Here is a 19,428-nt window from a genome sequence, read left to right on the forward strand (position 1 = left end):
ATGTTACACACTAGAAATCTATTTTGTTTTCCAAAATTAACATGGTAATAAAAACAATATGCAAATCAGCATTTTTCTCATGAACTATTCAACCTCAGTTAATACAACATTAAAAATACCTCTTCAGTTTGTGAAGGGCTGGCTCGAGGCATGGGTGACACCTGGGGGGTCTTGAGCTGCCCGTTGTTACTGTCCCCTGCCTGTTCTCGGTGCACTGTCTGGACATGGTTCTGCAACTCTGCTTCAGACTCAAACTTCACATTGCAGCTGGAGCATCGTGTTTTTGCAGCGGATGATGAAGATGTAGAAGAGGATGAAGATGATGAAGAGACTGCTTTGCCTTTCCCCTCTCCTGGGCTGAGACTCTCCCCCTGGATCCATGTGACTGTTGCTGGATTGGTGGCTCCTCCATGCTGCTGTTGTTGTCTCCCTCCATTCACTGTTGGGCTGGAGCTCTTGGAGCCAGCAGCTGTCACACAGGATGCACAAAGTCCATATGGCAGTCCATTGATGTCCAGCTTCACCAGGTCCAGTTTGGACCGAAAATCTTTCAGGCAAGAGGCGCACTTGAAAGGTTTCTGGACATGGTGTTGCTGCTGGTTGTGAGAGATGGCATTACTGCGGACCGTGGGGTGGTTGGAGGACATAGTGCCTGTCTTTTGCATGTGGAAGGTACCGTGGATCTTGAGCTCCAATGTGGAGGTGACTGTCTGCATGCACACCACACAGCGGAAACCTGTCAGGGAATTCCTCAGGTCAGGGTGCATCTGGCAATGTTCCAGGAAGTCCTCCTCACTCTGCAGAGGCATCTTACAAATGCGGCAGCTGCCTGTGTCCAGGCTCTTGCTATGGGTGACCTTGTGCTCAGTCAGGGTGAGCAAGGAAGGGAAGCGCTCCCCACAGATGGGACACATGTAGTGTTTGACAGGCCCAAGGTGGGTCTGCATATGTTCCCTCAGCCCAGCCTCAGAGAAGAAGGTGCGGGAGCAGACATTGCACTTGTGGTTGCCCTTGATCATTTCAGCTTTCCTTTTCATCATGGCACTTTCACCAGGGCGTATATTGTGGTCTCTCAATTGGTGGTTAGTGAGGAGTGACTCCATGGTGTAAGATGCCCCACAGATGTCGCACCCATACATGGGCTCTGCAGTGTCCACCTCTTCCTCACTTCCGTCATGGCTGTTGTGGGACTCGACCACAGATCCTCCTGCTGCCCCTGTACTATGGCTGTTGGTTAGGAGACCTTGTAGCTCAGCATCTTCTTTAGGCTGGCCATCACCACCGCTTACAGTAGAGCCATTAGCACCACAGTTCTGTGTCTTTCCCTCAAACACACAGTGTTTCTCCCTTAAATGCTTCTCCAACAGGACGATGGCATGGAAGGCCTTACTGCAGAAGCGACAGTTATACTTCTTGCTGTGGGTGGTGATATGGCACTGAAGCTCCACCTCTGTGCCAAAGGACTCCCCACAAAAAATGCAGCGATGGGCACGGCCCTGGTTTTCCAGATGGCTATGTTTGACATGTAGCTGCAGGTCTGTCTCATGCCTGAAGTCCCAGTTGCAGGAGGTGCAGCGGTAGACCTTCTTCTCATTGCTGTGTTTTACAGCCAGGTGGAGCTGGGTAGACACCTTTGAGTCAAACACCTCCTGGCACAGAGTGCAACGAAAGAACACAAAGGTATGCATGTCGAGTAGGTGCTTCTGCAGGTCATCAACTGAAGTGAACTGCTTGTCACAACTCTCACAGATATAGTAAGTGGAGGTAATAGTGAAGTGAATTGTCACATGCTTCAGCAGGGACTCTTGGTTTGGGAACTCTTTGTTGCACTGTGGGCAGGTGAGTTGAGGCTGTAGGCCATCGAGATGAGTTTTTAGGTGAGTCTGGAAAAGGTCTAAGCTGGTATACTTGGCTCCACACTGGTTACATATGAACTCACTGGTAGCACGTGAGGCTGAGCTGCCTTGCTTCAGCATGGCAGTTTGTTCCACAGATATGGGAGAAGAGGGACTGAGAGTGCGCAAGGATTTCTTTCCATTGTTGATGTAGTTCAGCGCCAGTGGAATGTTCTTGTGATTCTCCTTGATGTGCTTGTTGAGCTTCAGAACACTGTTGAATATGGGAGAATTGGTGCAGTACGAACAGGAGTACACCTCGACTATAGGCTCCTTGGGAGTAACAGCCAGAGGAGAGTCAAAGCGCAGGCTTCCCCCATCACAGTGAGTCTGACGAACATGCTCCTCCAAAGTAGCCTCTGTCAAGAAACCCATGAAGCATTGGGGGCAGAAGAAGGCATTGCTCTCCTTGGCCACAGGACTGGGAAAGCCATGGGAACAGCGGATGTGTTCCTGCAGGGCGTTGAGATCACTCAGCACCTCAGGGCAGAAGTTACACTGAAGGAGGGCATCAGGTAAGCTGGCTAACAGGGCAGCGTGGTCCTCTGCATTGTGGACCTGCTTAAGATGTTCATTTAGATTTAATAAAGAGGGCAAAACCTCCAAACAAAACTGGCAAGTATGGGCCTGCTCTGGCTTGTCCAGATGCATGGTTCGCAGGTGAATTTGAAGCACAGCCAAACTGGAGAACACTTGCTTGTTGCAGTAGATGCAACTGTAGGAAACTTTAGGCTGTTTGGAGGAACGTCCCATGTCTGATGTGTTCTGAGCAGCCCTCTTTCTCCTTCCCCTTGTCTTGGGAACAGGTGGCGCTGTCTCCACCATTGTGGAGCTGTCGACAGAGAGGTTCGAGTCAGGAGTGGTGCTAGAGACAGAGGTGTAACCCACAGTCAGCAAAGAAGGGCTGTTACTATGGTTACTAGATTCTGGGAGCTGGTGGATGTCCATGTGAGCATAGAGGTCCTCAACAGACAAAAAGTGCTCAGAGCAGATAGCACAGGTGTGACCCTTCCGGTCACGGCTGTGTGCCTGGTCAATGTGGGTCAGCAGGGTTCCCTCATCACTGAAGGGCTCATGGCAGTAGATACACTGCAGGGTGGCACCCAGGCCTCCATCCTCTGATGGCGAGCACTCAGGGTGGCACTCAGCGATGTGCCTCTGGAGCTCTTCTGGGACATCAAAGCCCTCCTCACAACGGCTGCATTTGCGGGTTTCTTTCAGCTTCCATTCATCAGCTCTAGAAAGGCTTGAGCTGCTGCCATCTTTGCCTCTTTCGTGTACTTGCATGTGGCCGTGGAGAGAGCTGGAGGAAAGGAAGCCTCGGCGGCACACAGGGCACTTGTGGGGTTTGTTGGAGGCGTGAGTTTTCATGTGGATTTTGAGGTGATCACTGCGGGAGAAGGCAGAGTCACACTCTCCACAGTGGTACTTCTTATCACCGGTATGTAGCTTCACGTGTCTATCGCGGCTGCGCTTGTGCTTAAACAAACGACTGCAAAAGGTACAGCTGAAAGGGAGTTTATCCCCGTGGCTCTGTTCGTGACGCTTGAGGAAGCTTAGGCGACTGAAGGACTTGTCACAGAACTGGCATGGGTATGGTAGGCCAGGGCCCCCTTCATCCTCGCCAAAGTCATAGTCCTCGCAGTGTCCTGGAGAAGTCTGATCCTTACTGGAGGGAGATGATGCTGGCCAAGAACACGATGGGTCATCCTCAATATCAGCACCGTCTGGAGAAGAAGACAGAAATAGGGAGAAGGAAAGAGAGCAAATAGGATATCAAGGGCAAGTCAGAGGAAAAAAGATGAAGAGAGAAAGAAAGAGTGAGTAAGAGGGGTGTTTGCTAAGACTGCATTAGCAACTAATTTGTCTCGTTCTTTTGAATAGAAAAGGTGGGCCACCATATATTTGTCATAATAATTATAAGGTAGTGGTGTAAGAATTTAGAATTCTTTGCAACTTAGACCATTTTTTTCTTCAACATAAAACAATACCTCTCCTTAGGTGTTATCTTAAAAGTTACATTTAAATATGCAATTTAAAGTATAATTAGAGAAGAGAATAAGTGGAAATACTTTTACTACAATTAACCTTGTATGTGGCCATATAATGACTTAGCCCACTGTGACTCAAAACACAATCTCTGACATTTAAAGCCAACACAAGACAATGAGTGTACTTTAGTATGTAAGCCTGGCATGAGGTAAATTAGAACATTTCTATTATTCCTGAACAATTACTAGAATATTTTTGAAAAACAAGAACCCTTGAAATGACCTTAAGACAAGAGAAAAAAGCAGGGAAAAGCAGTTCTCAAGGGTGAAAGAGAAGATTAAATGTGTAATTTAGACTACAGCCATGCATAGCCTTTAGGAATGTTCCACTGCAAAATAGATGATTTTCATGAAACATGGGCCTTTCAGAACATCAGTCAATAGATATCAGATTATAGAATATGCATTATTATCATATTTGTCAGTGTGGTCTGCGCTAAGCTGTGAGGCAACTGATACTGGATGGATGAATGTGCCATGTGCTGATACAGGGGAAGCAACGAGGGGACGGGGGAACAGATTGGGGAAGACATCTGAGTGGCTAACTATCTCACTCAAGGACAAGCAGGTGCAGAGAATGACCAGGGAACACCAGCCAACTGACAATACGGCTCCCATGCGTGTTACAATTACTTTAACGTCTCCCTATACAAATCACTTATTTGCCGACATTCCTTTCCACTGCTGCACTGCACAGTGATATCAATGGAAAACACAGAACACCACTTTCCACAAGTTCAAAAGGTTACAGACCACTTCTTCCCGCTGCCGAATTCTAAGTGCTGTGAACTTCCTTACCTAAATAAAACAACGTAATCCCAACCCCTTCAGAAAAAAAAACTGTGTCAAAAGGCCAGAACTTGGAATGGGAAAAACAAGAGGAAACTGCAAAGATTTATGAGAGGGACTAAGGAAAAGCACAAGCTCTTTCCAGGATCCAACCTCTGTACTCTCCTTCAGCTGACAAATCTAAGTCTCTCTCTCTCCCCCTTTCTGTTGTTTTTGCTGGGAGATCTGCCCTTTGTCAGGATATCATGCCCTCTCTGAGCACTTACCCCCATCAGGGCCTATCTTCAGGAAACAGATGGGGTCGGAGGCCATTCCCTTGCCCCTCCAAACTGCTGAAAGCGGCACATTGACAGCCCACCTCCACACCGTGGCCCTCCCGGAAACCTCCCACCCCTGGCAAGGCGCCCACTCTGCACACACATCTCACTCAAGAAGCAAACCTTGCCTGATTTACTTGCTTTATCTCTCATACATGTCTCAATGTTTTCTCTCTCTCTCTCTGGTTTGAGGGAGGATGGGTGACTCAGTGCTATGCCCTCCTCCACAGAGGGGGCGGATCTGCCCTCTCTCACACTGCCTCCCAGGGTATAGGAGAAGAAGACAGTGTAAGAAGAATGACCCCAGCCAATGCCTTACAGTCAAACATATTGGCTTCGAGACAACAGTATGAAACAAACAAATAAATGGGCCTGTATACAAGGCTAAATGAAATTCTACTGTCTTAAATGAGGATGTCTTTGCCTTGAGACATTACTAAGCTGTCAGGACAACCTCATTCCATTTTTTTGTTTGTTTACTTGATGTATATTATTTATTTAGTGCCTTTACTCCAATAACACACATACATAAAGTCATATCTGTAGGGGACATGTGGGGGTTGCAAACAGCAGAGTTCAGCTAACAAATTGAACGTGTTTAGATGAGCAAATAGTTATATTAACATAAGGTTTGTGAAATACTACAGAAGCTGCTGAATAATAATATCATAGTATAATATTAATAATGCATTTTAATAATGAAATTCATTTCTCTCTGGGTTGCACCTTTTGTCCTATTAAAGGTATCATCATACCAATCTGACTTAAATATGTTGTATGTGTGCTGGACAAAAAAAAAAACCTGATGCTGTAAAAAAACATGGTTGCTATGTTACTTGTCTTACTGTGACGGCCGTCAAAATGAAAAAAAGAAAGAAAGATCACATCTGTTTTTGGGCATTAAGAGTTGAAAATGTACATTTCAGGTACATTGTCCCACATAGTGAGACTTATAACAGTTTCACTCTCTCTCACACACATAAGCTCAGTAATATACAAAAGAAATGCACATTGCACACCCACAAACATACCATATATGTGTACACATACATGTGCACATAGAATACCAATACAAGCGCAATGGCCGAAACAAGTGTGTGAACAACTGCAGATGAAAGCGCAATCTTCCTCAGGAGACCTCAAGAGGAAAGAGAGAGACTTGTTTTTTTCCTTCTTCACCCAGACAAGAAATGCCCAGGCCTCAGCAGCAGCCTGAGTAAATAAAAGAACGGGCCTTACTTCCCTGTCTCTCGGGCCGGGGGCCTGTGCACGCCAGCACTCTCTGTGCTGCTGCCAAAGGGGATGCTGGGGCCTGAAAAACTACACCCTGCAGCTGAAGGGCTGTCTTTGTTGGTCTGCCAAGGCCTTCCTGAGCATCCTCCAGCCAACAGCCTGTCACGTCCTGGGAGGAAGACCTCCATCTTAAGGCCTGTCCCTCTCTGGGAGTTCTGTCCCTACCCCCTCCATCTTTCTCTTTTAACTGTCTCCTATATGGAACAAAACAACCTCATTTGGAGTGTTCCTATAGGGGATGGCATAAAATGAGCCTTAGTCATATTTACTAGTAAGATATAATTTCCGCCATCAGTTACACTACATTAAAACTTTTTAAAGAATTAAACAAAAAAGCCAAGCTTGTCAAGTTCAAGTATTCAATATCTGTAAGTTGAATTAGGATATCTGCAATAGCCACACAAATCAGTTTATCTCTTTACTCAAAATGCAAATGTAACTATTAAAAATTCCCCCTTCACACGCAGGTCTCCGTTTCCTCAAGCCAGTCTGAAGTACTCTTTGTGCACCACTTCCTCTATGCTCATTTATAGCAACCTTTCCCAGAGTAAATACTCCTGTTCAAATAAGTTCCTTAATGCTGGGAACAGGTAAGTTTGCCGTTTCTCTACACAGTGCCATAGCTTCTAAAATCCCTGAAGAATGTTTTGATTTATGCAATTAATGTATTTGGGAATTAGCAAAATATATAAATATAAATTTAAGACAGCAAGTCATTAATTTTCTTGATGCCGTTGTTTCCCTTTGGAATATAATACATATGGTGGCAAACATTGTCTCAATTTTTCTTTAAAGGATAAATGATACACATAATTTGAGAAGATTCATTACAATTGCATTTTTTGTAGACAGAACATATGATTTTTGGATTGATAATAATAAAACTGATAATATTTCAAATATATTAGTGGCTGGTGTGCTCATTAGTAGAACAATAAATAAAAAATATGTGTATGAAAAAGCGATACAAATCCAGTAAAATTCCCTTCCACTGACTCCAAAAGTGTGCAGCAATACAATATGTGAGAGTTTGGTTCCTAGAACAATTTGTTTGATAAAGAAAGAATAAGACAAAGCCTGTTATTTCTACATGTAAAAAATGAAAGAGCCAGACAGAAAATGTATAATTAATTCTCTTGTGAAATGTATTGCTAGGATGTTTGAGTTGAAATCTGGTGATGTACATACCGTAAAAAATGTTGTTTGTTGTAGCTGTCAACAAAAGTGACTTATTAACAAAATACTGTAAAAAAAATCTATATCCCCAGTTCTTCAGCAAAGCTATTGTAATCGTCTCAAACCCAGACATACCTTTGTCTCCGCATTTTAAAGTTTTATGAAATGTGCTTTTATAATCAGTGCTGCAACATAAAGTAAAAGCTGGGTGCTGAGTGAAAATAATGATGACCATCCCTCAACTGACCTTTTTGGTTTTGTGAGGGTTTTGTGTAACCTATATTTTGAAAAGTGTGATAAATAAATACATAAAGTTTTACTAAAATAATTACTAACTTTTTATCAGAGAATTTGACATTTGTATGCAGGTTTTGTCCAAAGCTTATATGTTTATTAAACAGGCATTTGTGATTCTATTGTTTTCATCTCATAATACACCCTTCTGAAACCTTTCAGGGACCGTGGTTTGGGAATAACTCACTGCTGGCACTCAGACCTTCATGTCTGAGGTCCTGGAAGCAGTTCAAGATGGCTTATCACTGCCTAACAGCAACAGAGTACATCTCTTCTATTTAGGAAGCCAAACTCTTATCCAGGTCCAGGACCTTATCTTATCAGAAAAATGTTTTTGCTATCACTCATCTGCCACTTCTATAGCAAGCTAGACTTTGTTCAAAAGCCATTCTAGAGACGCAAAGGATGACCATGCTTTCAGCAGCCAGAACTTATCTTCCTCTGTGTTGTACCAGAGATCTGTACGTAGTGGTTGTCATAAGAGATGTGTTTGTGTGAGTGTATTTGTGGCACATTGGGGATTGGGGATTCATTGAATAAACAAAAAGCTGACAACTTGTCTGATGTAACACCATGACCCCACTTCATATTCAGAAAGGGGATCTTTTTACAGTTACTGGGAAAAGTAGTGAGCCTTCCCCATGAGACAATGCATGTGTCATCTCAACGCTTTTCCTGTTCTGATGCCCAAATAGCAATATGTGTCTGAACAACACGGTATCATGTACGGCCCTGTTTGTGACACAACCACTTAAGATCTAATAGAAGAGGTAGTGAGAGAAATTTTTACATTTGCTAAGACTCCAGTCTGTCTGACTGAGAGTGAGGGGGGTTCACGTTTGTGGGACTAATTCCAGTCAGATGCACGAATCACTCAGTTGATTCAGGACACAGAGCTCAGAGGACACAGAGCTATTGGAAGAGGCCCAGTGCTGGGCTTTACTCACAGTAGTCCTGCTACATCCCTGTTTTAAGACATCAAATCCAGTCAAAATGAAACACTGATAATTCCCAGTAGCTGTCAACAAAAGTGCCAGGTGGCTAGACATGGCTTTTTGCACCATGCAGCTGATTAACACACACACACACACACACACACACACACACACACACACACACACACACACACACACACACACACACACACACACACACATATATAAGCCAAACCAGAGGCATTTAAAGGGCCTTCTATTTACCATTAACCTCAGATATAGCATTGTCTATGTGTGCGGGTCTGTGTGTGTATATTCTGCCTGTCTCTCTCTTTTCCTCTTTTTTTCTTAGCAAACACAATATGTTTTTTACACATCACTGAGAAATGTCAGGTCCCTCTCCCCCCTTGCTACAGATCAATCAAATCCACTATGCTACAGGATGAGAAGGAGGGGTTGGGTGAGACAACTGGAGGAGCAGTGATCAAGGATGATATCTTTTACTGGATGAGGTAGAAAAACAGTAGATGAAATAAGGAATCACTTCCCGGGGATTCATCAGTATGGTGGCAGCGAGTTACTCTGGGCTAACATCATGTACACAACACATATCTGCACACACTTGGAAGAAAAATGTACACATCCCCAAACTGTAGTCAATGGGGATTTTTTCACACAGGGCCTGACACAAAGAGCTGGGACATCAAGCACTGTCCTGACTCTGTGGTCTGGGTGTCCATTATTCTAGCCCTCATGGCTCTGTCTCTCAACCATGGGCAAGCAGCAAACTGTCAACTACTTTGTCCACATTACCCACGTCCCCCGACTCAGACAGGAGCACTTGGTCACTGTCCCAGAAATCACAGTGCCCCAGTGGCATCCCAGGAAAGTTAGACAAATGGAAGGCCAGAGAAGGAAAAGTAGGGCGGCCAGTCATCCTTTACTAGGCTTTTTCTTTCCATGATAGTGAGACACAATGAAAGAGTGGAATTCCATTACTTATCGCAGAGATGTGTACCTGCTACACTGATGTCTTTCCACAAACATGGAGAAACTGAAATCGATGATGATAATCAATGATAATGTTTCTTAAAATCTGCCTCAATGTGTTTCCTGTGAAAATTTGTGTCATATAACAATCCATAACTGCAGTGTTTGAACTTTGAAAGCATGCCAGAGATGATTTATTGCCGGATAATACACACATTGAGGTCAACAACACACTTTAACACATCATTTCTATGTCAGGTATGGATGAAAAAGCTTTTAAAGATGCTATAATTCACACTCACTGTATGAGAAACATTTAAGATAAATAACTGTTTAAAATAGAAATGGCCATTTTTACAATTTGCAGGAAGGTTGTCTTGTATCATAACGTTTGGCACTGCCTGGAGTAGGTTATGCATTTTTCTGCAAGAGAAGTTTAGCCATACTGTACATTAGGGCAGGGCAAAGTCACAGAGACAGGGTTAACAAGAAATTAAATTGTCAGGAGTGGTTCATTTTGCTGCTTTCAAAATTAAGTCTTTTTTTCAAATGAGAAAAGGGAAATTAATGAGAGGACAAGAAAAGGAAGAATTTAATTACATCATTATTCAAGAAATGTGTATTTGGGGTTCATAATAGGTTACTATTTAAGAGTGCAGTGGGTGGGCTCAAGGGCTAATGTTGATGTCTTATTGTTTCAATTAAATTTACCTGATTTGAAGTGTTTGAATTATTAAAAGTGAGTAACACTGGCACCAAAAGTGTATTTCAGAGTTTTCACTTCATAAATGAATGAGTATTTATTGCATACAGGTGGATACTATCACCATGGCAAAACATCTTAAAGTGTAATCCTTTAATTATAGGTTATCAGGCAGCCATTATTAAGCTTTAGTAGTGGAAAGACCTAAAGGTGTTGCAAAGCAAGATGGTTGGAGCTGTGTTTAGGAGCAGTTTGTGTGTGGGAGTGGGGTGGTGGTTGTGGTGTCATCTCCCCTAGAGCTGAACGGCTGGTGGTGTGGAGAGGAAGGACAGTTGACCACTTCAGGTAGACTAAGGCACAAACAGGAAGGAGGCTGTTCCCCAGGTCTTGGCTGGACCAGCAGCCACAGTGAGCCTCCCAGGGGGAGAAAGGAGGATGACAATCTGTCCCCCAGCATGCACCTTCACCGCCTGCCTCACTGCACTGGCTCTAAGGGAGTGCTGGGCCAGGCGGGACTGGGCTGGGCTGGGCTTCAATAGGCAGGGGAGCCTCTGTGTGTATGTGTGTGCGTACTGTTCCCTCAACACTGCGGCAGACCAGGCGCAGGACCCAGTGGACAGTCAGCTAGCCAGTCAGCCAGTCAGCCACTGTGAGAGATGCTGCAGCGCTGTGCTGTGCTATGCTGCTATTCTACTAATATCTCCTCACCGTGCGGAAGTTCAGTTGGATGCTCTTTTATTTTTCCCCATTCTTAGTTAGTCATGGAAATGTGATTTATGTGATCAGCATGGAAAAGAAAAAAATGTTTTGCGCACAGAAATATGCTGAGTTATTGTATGGTTGCTTCATTAAAATAGGGTTTGCTCTGCAAGTTTCAAGAGGCGCTACCCATTACTTAAAACCAAGCACAACACTCACTGAATTCGGAAAATAGGGCTGAATTCTTTTTAATCAAACTCAAACCTCATAGTGACCCATAAAACTTGGACTAGACTTCAACAAACAAATATTTCACTTTTAAAGGATGACTTCAGACACTTGGACTATTTTTAAAAAGGACAGTTAGTCTGCCAAGTGCCTATAAAAAAAAAGTCTTATATCAATACTTCTTTTTTTCTCTGCAGCAGTACAACGAAAATCACATGCATATGGACAAACAACCCTAGCAACTGAGTCCTGTGTTAGCTTTAGCATTAGCATTCATAAAAAAAAAAAAAACTAAAAAAAAACCTGGCCCTGCTTCTTGACCCATGACCTTTGGTTCCCCTGATTAATACACTGTGGCTCTATTTGATATCTCCTCAACGCCATCCCAGCTTGTCAGTGGTAAAACAACTGGAGACAGCCCAGGAGGGAGACGAAAACATGCATCTTGGAGAGTAGAGCGGGAGGGGAAGAAAAACAAGCATCAACTCAAGCAAGACGATGTATTTTCATGCATCCCTGTCTTAAATGTCAAGATTTCTTAACCCTCAGTGACTGCAGCACTGACACCTCTCCAAGGTTCAACAGAAACCGCATTCATTAATAATTAGCTTAGCTGTGAGGACAGGGAGAGAGACTGAGAATGAGGGAGTGAGTGAGACGGGCTAAAATTTAAACTTCTGTCCTTTCCCGAGAGAATCGAATTTCACTACAAGTTTTTTCGTTCTTCTTCATTTCTTGTTTTCTTGGTGTGTTGGCCAGAATCCCGCAGGCGGCCAATGAACGAGCAATTCAGACGTCGCATCAGCCTTACTACTCCCTCCTCTCCTTAATCATGGCTCTAATACCCTCCAGATGAATAAACATCTTCATCCCCTCTCCGTTAAAGCCAGAAGGCTCCTCCGCTCTCGAATCCAAGTACGAGAGACAGAAAGAGAGAAAGAAATGGAGAGTTGAAGAAGGAGCACAGGCAAAGGATGACAGATGGAAGGGTGGATCAATGTCGAAATGAACCAACAGCAAAGTAACAAAGCCACGGCAAGATTTTCTGGTTCTTCCCATAATTCGTCTGATCTATTTCCCCCTTGACACAATTATCACAGTCCTTCTAATTATTTTTCTCTTCTTAAACAGATTTCTAATGGCAGGCTGTGTTTTTTTTTTATGATCATGTTTGTAAAGTGGAGGCTTTGCGAGCTGTTGTGCAACCTTGTCGCCTCAGACTGTGTCCACAGACTGCACAGGAAGGGGGAAGGGGGGAGGAGAGGGAGGAGGCAGTTGGGGGGGGGGGTGGTCTCAGGAGAATGGGCCAGGCCCCAGACCAGCACTTCCCTGGCCCAGTAACTGTGCCAGAATACTCATGACATGTGTGTACAGTATGTGAGCACAAATGGCAGACAGATTTAGGGGTTTGCTTTGTTTCCCCTTCTATTGTTTTCTGCTGGTATCCAGGCAGCTCATCATCATATCTTAATACTACTAGCCTAAGTATTATGAAAACACACACACACACACACACACACACACACACACACGCACGCACACACACGCACACACACGCACACACACACACTCATAAATGCACACAAACATGCACACATGCCTCACGGACTGAAGCAGTTCCTTCTGTGCCCTCACCCTCATCTTCATTTGCAGAACAGGGCTGGAATATGAGGCCTGAATACAACCAGACAAATGACTACAGGGCATTTTACTTATTCATCCATCACTTCACATTGATTTATTCCTGTTTATCTATTTATCAGCTAGAAAAAAAACCCTTTGGATTGTTTTGCTAAAAGTTCGCATGCTGATGTACTTAGTGGAAAACTTTCAGGGTCACTGTAGAAGAATCCCTGAAAGAACTTATCAAGGTTCATCTTACCTTTGAATACCCTCCTCTCACTCCAGCACCTCAATGTGGATATGTCTCTCCCTATTTACATAGGCCCAGCACTCCTTGGCTTAGTAACCATTTACTTAGTTACACACCACCACCTGGGAGGCTATTTATGTCTCTCTCAGGAGAGGAACTCAGTATGACTGCCAACCAGCACTTCCGTATGAATTATCATGCATTCAGTACCAGTAAACTTGAGGAAAGATCTCAGATGTTCAGTTTGATTTTACATTGAAAATGTTTCTTCAGAAACCATATTAAGTGAATACATCAAGCATTCAAGGTGAGTCTTGTTATAATAAAAATAGAAATGTTGAAATCTTTTAGTTTTTTGTAGATATTGTGACAATTTTGTAGATGCAACTGTACTGCAGTAATTAGGAGTTTTCCTTCTAATATGTGGTAATCTAATGTCTATCAGAATGTGCAGCTCACTGTGATGAACTCATTTCAAGGATCATAATTCAGGAGAGTGAATGTAATAGTCCCCCAATATCAGTTATCACTGACAGCAACATTCATATCGGCTAATTACTTTTCATTGGGCTGTTGTAGAGGAGAGGACATCAGCCTTTATCTGTATATGAAAGAAGGAGACATTACTGTGGAAGAGCTAGTGTTACTGTACCGCTAATATAGAGACGTCATACAATGAGATGGTAATAAAACCTGTGTCACTACTCCAGTTATCATACTTGGCTACTTTAAATATCAGGAGAATATTACAACGTAAGGTGACCTTTAATTAAATTTGGCATGCAAATAAGTTGACAAGTCAGGAAGAGAGTGAGAGAAAGAGATGTTCTCAGATTACCACTGGAGTCCTGAAGACACACATAACAGCCTACCAGCCTGGTAAAAGGATCCATGCTGGTTTTTTTTTTTTTTTTCTTTTAAACCAGAGTACATCCACCACAAACATAAGAAGCCAATAGGTCAGAGCAGTGCTTTCTCTCCTACTTAATTTGTATTTTCCTTAGAGTTCTTGGGTTAGTGAGGTGACTGTCATCTCTGCGGCTGTTCATTGTCTGAGGTAGGAGTTGGAGTTGGGGAACATAATCCCACGCACTATGCATACAGCAGGGAAGAAATATGGGCACAAAGGTGGTGCACGGCCCCTTGGGTAATTTGTAAAACATGAGCCATGGCACCTGAGCGCCATTCTGAAACTCGGGTCAGGTGACTCAGTCACAGGTGCACCATGGGAGGATCTCTGGTGAGGAGGCACACCTCCCACTACAGGGCACAGTGGGCAACACAATGTTTTCTAAACATGGAACTCTCTTGAAAGTTGCTTCTGTCTTTATTTTTAGGAATGTGTTGAGCGCTGAAAATATCGCAGAGGTGGTAGCTACATTGTTCTTCTTCATGTTTTTGGGAACTATTTGCTTGGGTTATCAATTTGCATCTACAACTGAAGGTAGAAGGTCAGAGATACTGCACCTTTCCTCTACTAGATTAAATGTTGTCATTGCCTTACACCAATGAACACAACAACGATGCACACATATTATACATGCCTGAGCCCACACATGTCGCATTAATAAGAAGTCTTGATTAGGATTCGGCAGACATAACATCCCGCATGCACGGTCTCTGCTTTGCTAGGCCTCAGATAACCTTTATCCTATAGGGTTTAATTAATGTCAGCCAGTCTACTCTGCCTTTCAGAAGGAAACGACTTATTCCTCTGCCCTCATGAAGCCCAAATCCCTCTGTTTCACTGGTGAGGCTGGCTGCCTTGTTTATCCCAACTACAGGTACTACTCCCTATTAAGGCCAGCACTTGTTACAGGGAAAAGGTTGAATTATTTACCAACAGCAGAGAGGGAGGAAGAGAGAGGGAGAAAGAAACAGAGAGAGAGGGGCATTAGGTACATGGAATAAGATTTTTATGTTGTTTTTTTTTTCTGAGGTTATGAACGAGGCAAGATTAACGATCCATGGACATTAGATACAGGTGCTGATTACCAAGGAATAGGGCATCATTGCATACAGTAAGTAGAAAATAAGGCCACAGAGAAGGGTGAGTGAATTGCCCCAAAACATTATGTATTAAATCTCTTTGATGAGAAACACCTTACACCCTGTGCTTTAATAGTATAGTTTCACACATTTGATCATGTGTAAATAGATGAATGTGTTTTGTTAAATAGATACCAAGGTTGCTTGTGCGCACTCTTCACCCAGGGCAAACTGCATTCTATCTGCATCTCAGCCTCTCTGCACAATACAACAAAACATACAGAAAACAAAAGGGAGCACAGAGGGGGAGAACGAAGAGACAGACCAAACAATAAACTCAACCACAAGAGACAGAGTTTGACTTTGTGTGTGTGCTTGTGCAGTGTGTGTGTATTGAAGAGGGAGACAGAAAGCGAGAGGAGGACGAGGGAGATGAAGACAAATGCAGAAAGGGAGAGAGACAGAGGGCGGCAGAGAAAACGAAAGACAGAGGGAGAAATCAAATTTGCAAGAACATAACAAAAAGCTGTATCTCCGACAAAAGAGAACACACAAGGGTATTTGTCTAGCTGTCTGCACCAGCAGGATCCTCTGAAAGTTTATTAAACTAGAACCCTTCAAGAGAAGGCAGAGAGTAGTAAACTATACTACTGGGGAGGAAAAAAAGAGAGGGAGAGGGAACAGGAGTGGGTGGGGGGGGGGGGGGGCTTGAAAAAGAAAAAAAAGCTAGCTTTTCAGCCTCTGTCTCTCAGAAATTCTTTTATTTCAGCCATGCATTAAGTAACCTCCCCACTGAGTTCTGCTCCCCTTCCTGGTGTGGATAAAGCCGTCCCTCGGGGGAGCCGCTGGTAATTTCCAGCTTCGCCAGAAACTCAGGTATTAGAAAAGACCGCTTGGGGACCTGCCACAATATACCTTCACAATTTCATACGCTCTGAAAAAGAGGGAGCCCCTCCCTCGCAGCCTACCCCCACCCTCCCAGTAAACCCCCTCGAGGGTCCCCAGTTCAAATTTCTGAAGTGCAGACAACGGGTGTATGTGTGGGGGAGGGGAGGGTGGTGGTGGGGGGCCCGTGGGACTGAGCACCAGCAATAGAAAATCCACTGCATAGAGGAGAAAAAAGCATTTCCTCTCTGGTCTGGCAGGAGTGCCTTTTTTCCCCTGGCTCCCACCAGAGGCTTTTTACAAAACATGTGTTGCTGACATGTTGACAGATTGCTCAGTGAAGTGTTAGGCGCATGCACACGGCTGGCCATTTAGGGGGACATGGCTTCCTACCCAACATCCTCTACCTGAGGCACCATGTTTTATACATCATCCCCCAAAGAAAAAAAGGAAACAATAAAAGGTAAGGGAGTTGCTTCCTTTGTGAGGAAAGCAGAATATCAGAGAGCAGAGAGAGACTGCGTATAATGCTGCCTTAGCTGAACTGCGGTGATAGGGAGGAGCAACGGAAGTGAGAATAAGGGAGGGAAATGGTTTGAGGCAGGAAAGACGGAGATAAAGCAGAGAGGTGGGAAAAAGAGCTTGAGGATGGATGCATGGTATGCTTATGTACAGCAGGTGAGCTTGTCAAACCAATAAAAAGCCCACAAGACCTCCTCTTTGTCTTCCTGTGTTGAAGCCACCAATAGCAGGCGAGCGGATAGAATCTGATCAAAGGCCAGCTTCCAGATCCAACTTCTGCTCCTATCAGGGTATCGACAGCACACGTCTTAATCGCCCTGCGGCTCTAAAAGTGCTGCCGTGGCAACAGGATGGAAATGGGGATCATAATGTATTCATGGTGCCGGCGACCTGGGGGCTGCGGAGCGTGCTCTCTGGGGACCGCACTTTACCCAGAGCCAGACGTGTCTGGGCAAAATCACTCCACACAAGACAGCAGCAGAATACTGAGGAGCCATGACAGGATGGAGGGAGGGAGAGAGAAAGAAAGAGAAAGAGGGCAGGCAGCAGAGAGATGCTGATAGAAACGGAAGATGATAATAGAAAACAAAGATGGAGAAGGGTTGGGACATTAGAGGTAAACAACAGCTGCTGAATGGTGTCAGAGATTACAGTAAAGAAAGGAGAAATGGTTGTATTACTCCAGTACTCAATTGAAACTTCAAAACACAAAAGACAAAAGATCTGAGGCTTGAGGAGGAAAAAAAACAGGATGTGATTGGTGGAAAGGGGCTTGCTGGGATGAGTGGCTCTACCTTGAGAAGCCTGATGCTGCTTGACCAGGTGGGTGGTTGGCTGGGAAATAAATTGCAGAGGAAATTGGTCCAGATTATCAGGGCCACAAAGAGACATGGCCCTTTGGCCACAGGCGAGGATGGATAAATGGCTAGATGAGTAAATGAACAGAGGGATAGAGAGGGAAGATTGATGGCTGAGCAGATGGATGGTTCAGTTGGATTGAGAGTCCAGTTACCCACCGCCCCGCAACCCCGATACTCATCCTATCTGCTCCTGAAAAATAAGTGCTTACATTGGCGATATATCTTGTTTTTTTCTCGCTGAATGTAATGCGCTCTCTGACCCTTTCCACCCTAATGATCTCCCCCTCCTCCTCACAAACATACACACACACACACACACACACACACACATATATACATACAGAAACACACTCAAAGACTCATACACACCTGCAAAAATGCTCACACGCACAAACAAACAAACACAAAGCTATAGCCTGACCTGCTTTTCCTCAACAGGAGGGCAGCTACAACAGGCACCATGCCAGGTAAACATCCTCAAGCCTTGTGCACTCACTGCAGAGGGTAAAGCTCAATGCTGGAAACACACTCTAAAATACAAGGAATAGTCAATTATGTTTAGGACTGGGAAGACATTCTTAGAATATATATTCCTCTTACACAGCCCACCTGCTGTATTTTGAAATAAAAAATAAAAGACACAACTTTTGCTGCATTTTAGATTCCATCTGTAACAGAAAGTCATAACACTCTCCCGTAGAGGTGATGATTCAAATGCATTAAGTCTCCCAAAATGAGAGGATTCACCTGCAGATTGCGGTGCGTCCTTCTGCACTAACTATCCTCCACACGTAGTACACCCTCAGGCATTCAATCTAGGGCCACAGACAACTCCCCTGTCTGTCTTTCCTCCTTCCCTTTAGCTGACAGGTTCTTCGACTGCTAAGCTCCAACACGGACCTCTGTGTTTGTGATGACTGTGCAGAGCAATCAAGGGAGAGAAAGAAAAGAAAGAAAGACAGAGAGCAAGCAAGAGAAGGAATGATGAAGAGGGACGAGAGACGGAGTGCAGGCGAAGAAGAGGTAGAGAGAAACAAGGACATCAACAACGTGTTCTCACAGAGAGATGACCCCTGGCCATCCCGAGGCATCTGGTTTATCTGGCTGTCTGGGTAAGCCACGCACACACCTAATGACTCCAGCCTGGTCCATGTCCCATAGGTTTTTTTATCCCGGATTACGGATGGGGAATGACAATGGGCTGGTAAACTACTATGTCTCACGTCTAAGAGCTCATATCAGACAAGGAGTTCTCCATGATGAAAAGACTGGGGTGAGTTGAGAACAAGGTTCAAAGTTTCTGAGAAGGTTATGTTATCAGTTTCTGAATTATATTCAGAATATGTTGTAACATTAATGAATCCTTTGAAAAAGTTTACAATAATTGGTTTAAGACATATAATTTTAATGCTTCTGTATTGCTGCTTTGTATGCACCATAAATAGTATATTACTTCTCAAACTGAAGGTCAAATATACCCATAACTCTGAGTTGCGCATAACGTTGGGGGCCAATATGGAGATGCAGTTTGGATTCTAACCTCCCTCTTTTTTTTTCTCATGTTGCATGGCGATGCTGAACAGACCTCAATCTACTTCTGCGGTGGAGATTAGTAATCATCTAGGGTCTTCATATTGATGGCCAGGCTCAGCTTGTTTGCATATTTACTGGCCTCAGAGCCCAGTCGCCTGAGGTGAGAAGCAAATTACATTTCTGCTTACCCCCACGCGCACAACCCTCTCACACTCTTTCGATTTCTAACCCTCGTTTTCTCCTCCTTTTTTTTCCAACCTCATTTCTCTTAACATGCTGATCAGTCATCTTGCAGTAAGCATCCTTGCCTGCCCAGGTTGCATCCGAATAGTGGTCTCATTTGGCTAACATCATCACAGTGTAATCTTGTTGGAGAGAGCAATCAGTTTACTTTGG

At 44.0% G+C, this 19,428-nt stretch overlaps 1 protein-coding gene across 7 annotated transcripts in view; it reads right to left on the reverse strand.

The window, feature by feature from the left end:
• The window catches only part of LOC121909106 (zinc finger protein 521-like), a 90,390-nt gene that overhangs the window by 47,426 nt on the left and 23,536 nt on the right, over nt 1-19,428 (reverse strand). For all 7 annotated transcript variants that reach the window (XM_042429521.1, XM_042429522.1, XM_042429520.1 and 4 more), the window contains one exon: nt 120-3,622. In XM_042429521.1, coding sequence (XP_042285455.1) covers nt 120-3,266 — 3,147 coding nt within the window. In that variant the 5' untranslated portion in view covers nt 3,267-3,622. The remainder of the gene's footprint in view (nt 1-119; nt 3,623-19,428) is intronic.

This window comes from Thunnus maccoyii, chromosome 12 (assembly GCF_910596095.1).
Source record: "Thunnus maccoyii chromosome 12, fThuMac1.1, whole genome shotgun sequence".
Lineage (NCBI taxonomy): Eukaryota > Metazoa > Chordata > Actinopteri > Scombriformes > Scombridae > Thunnus > Thunnus maccoyii.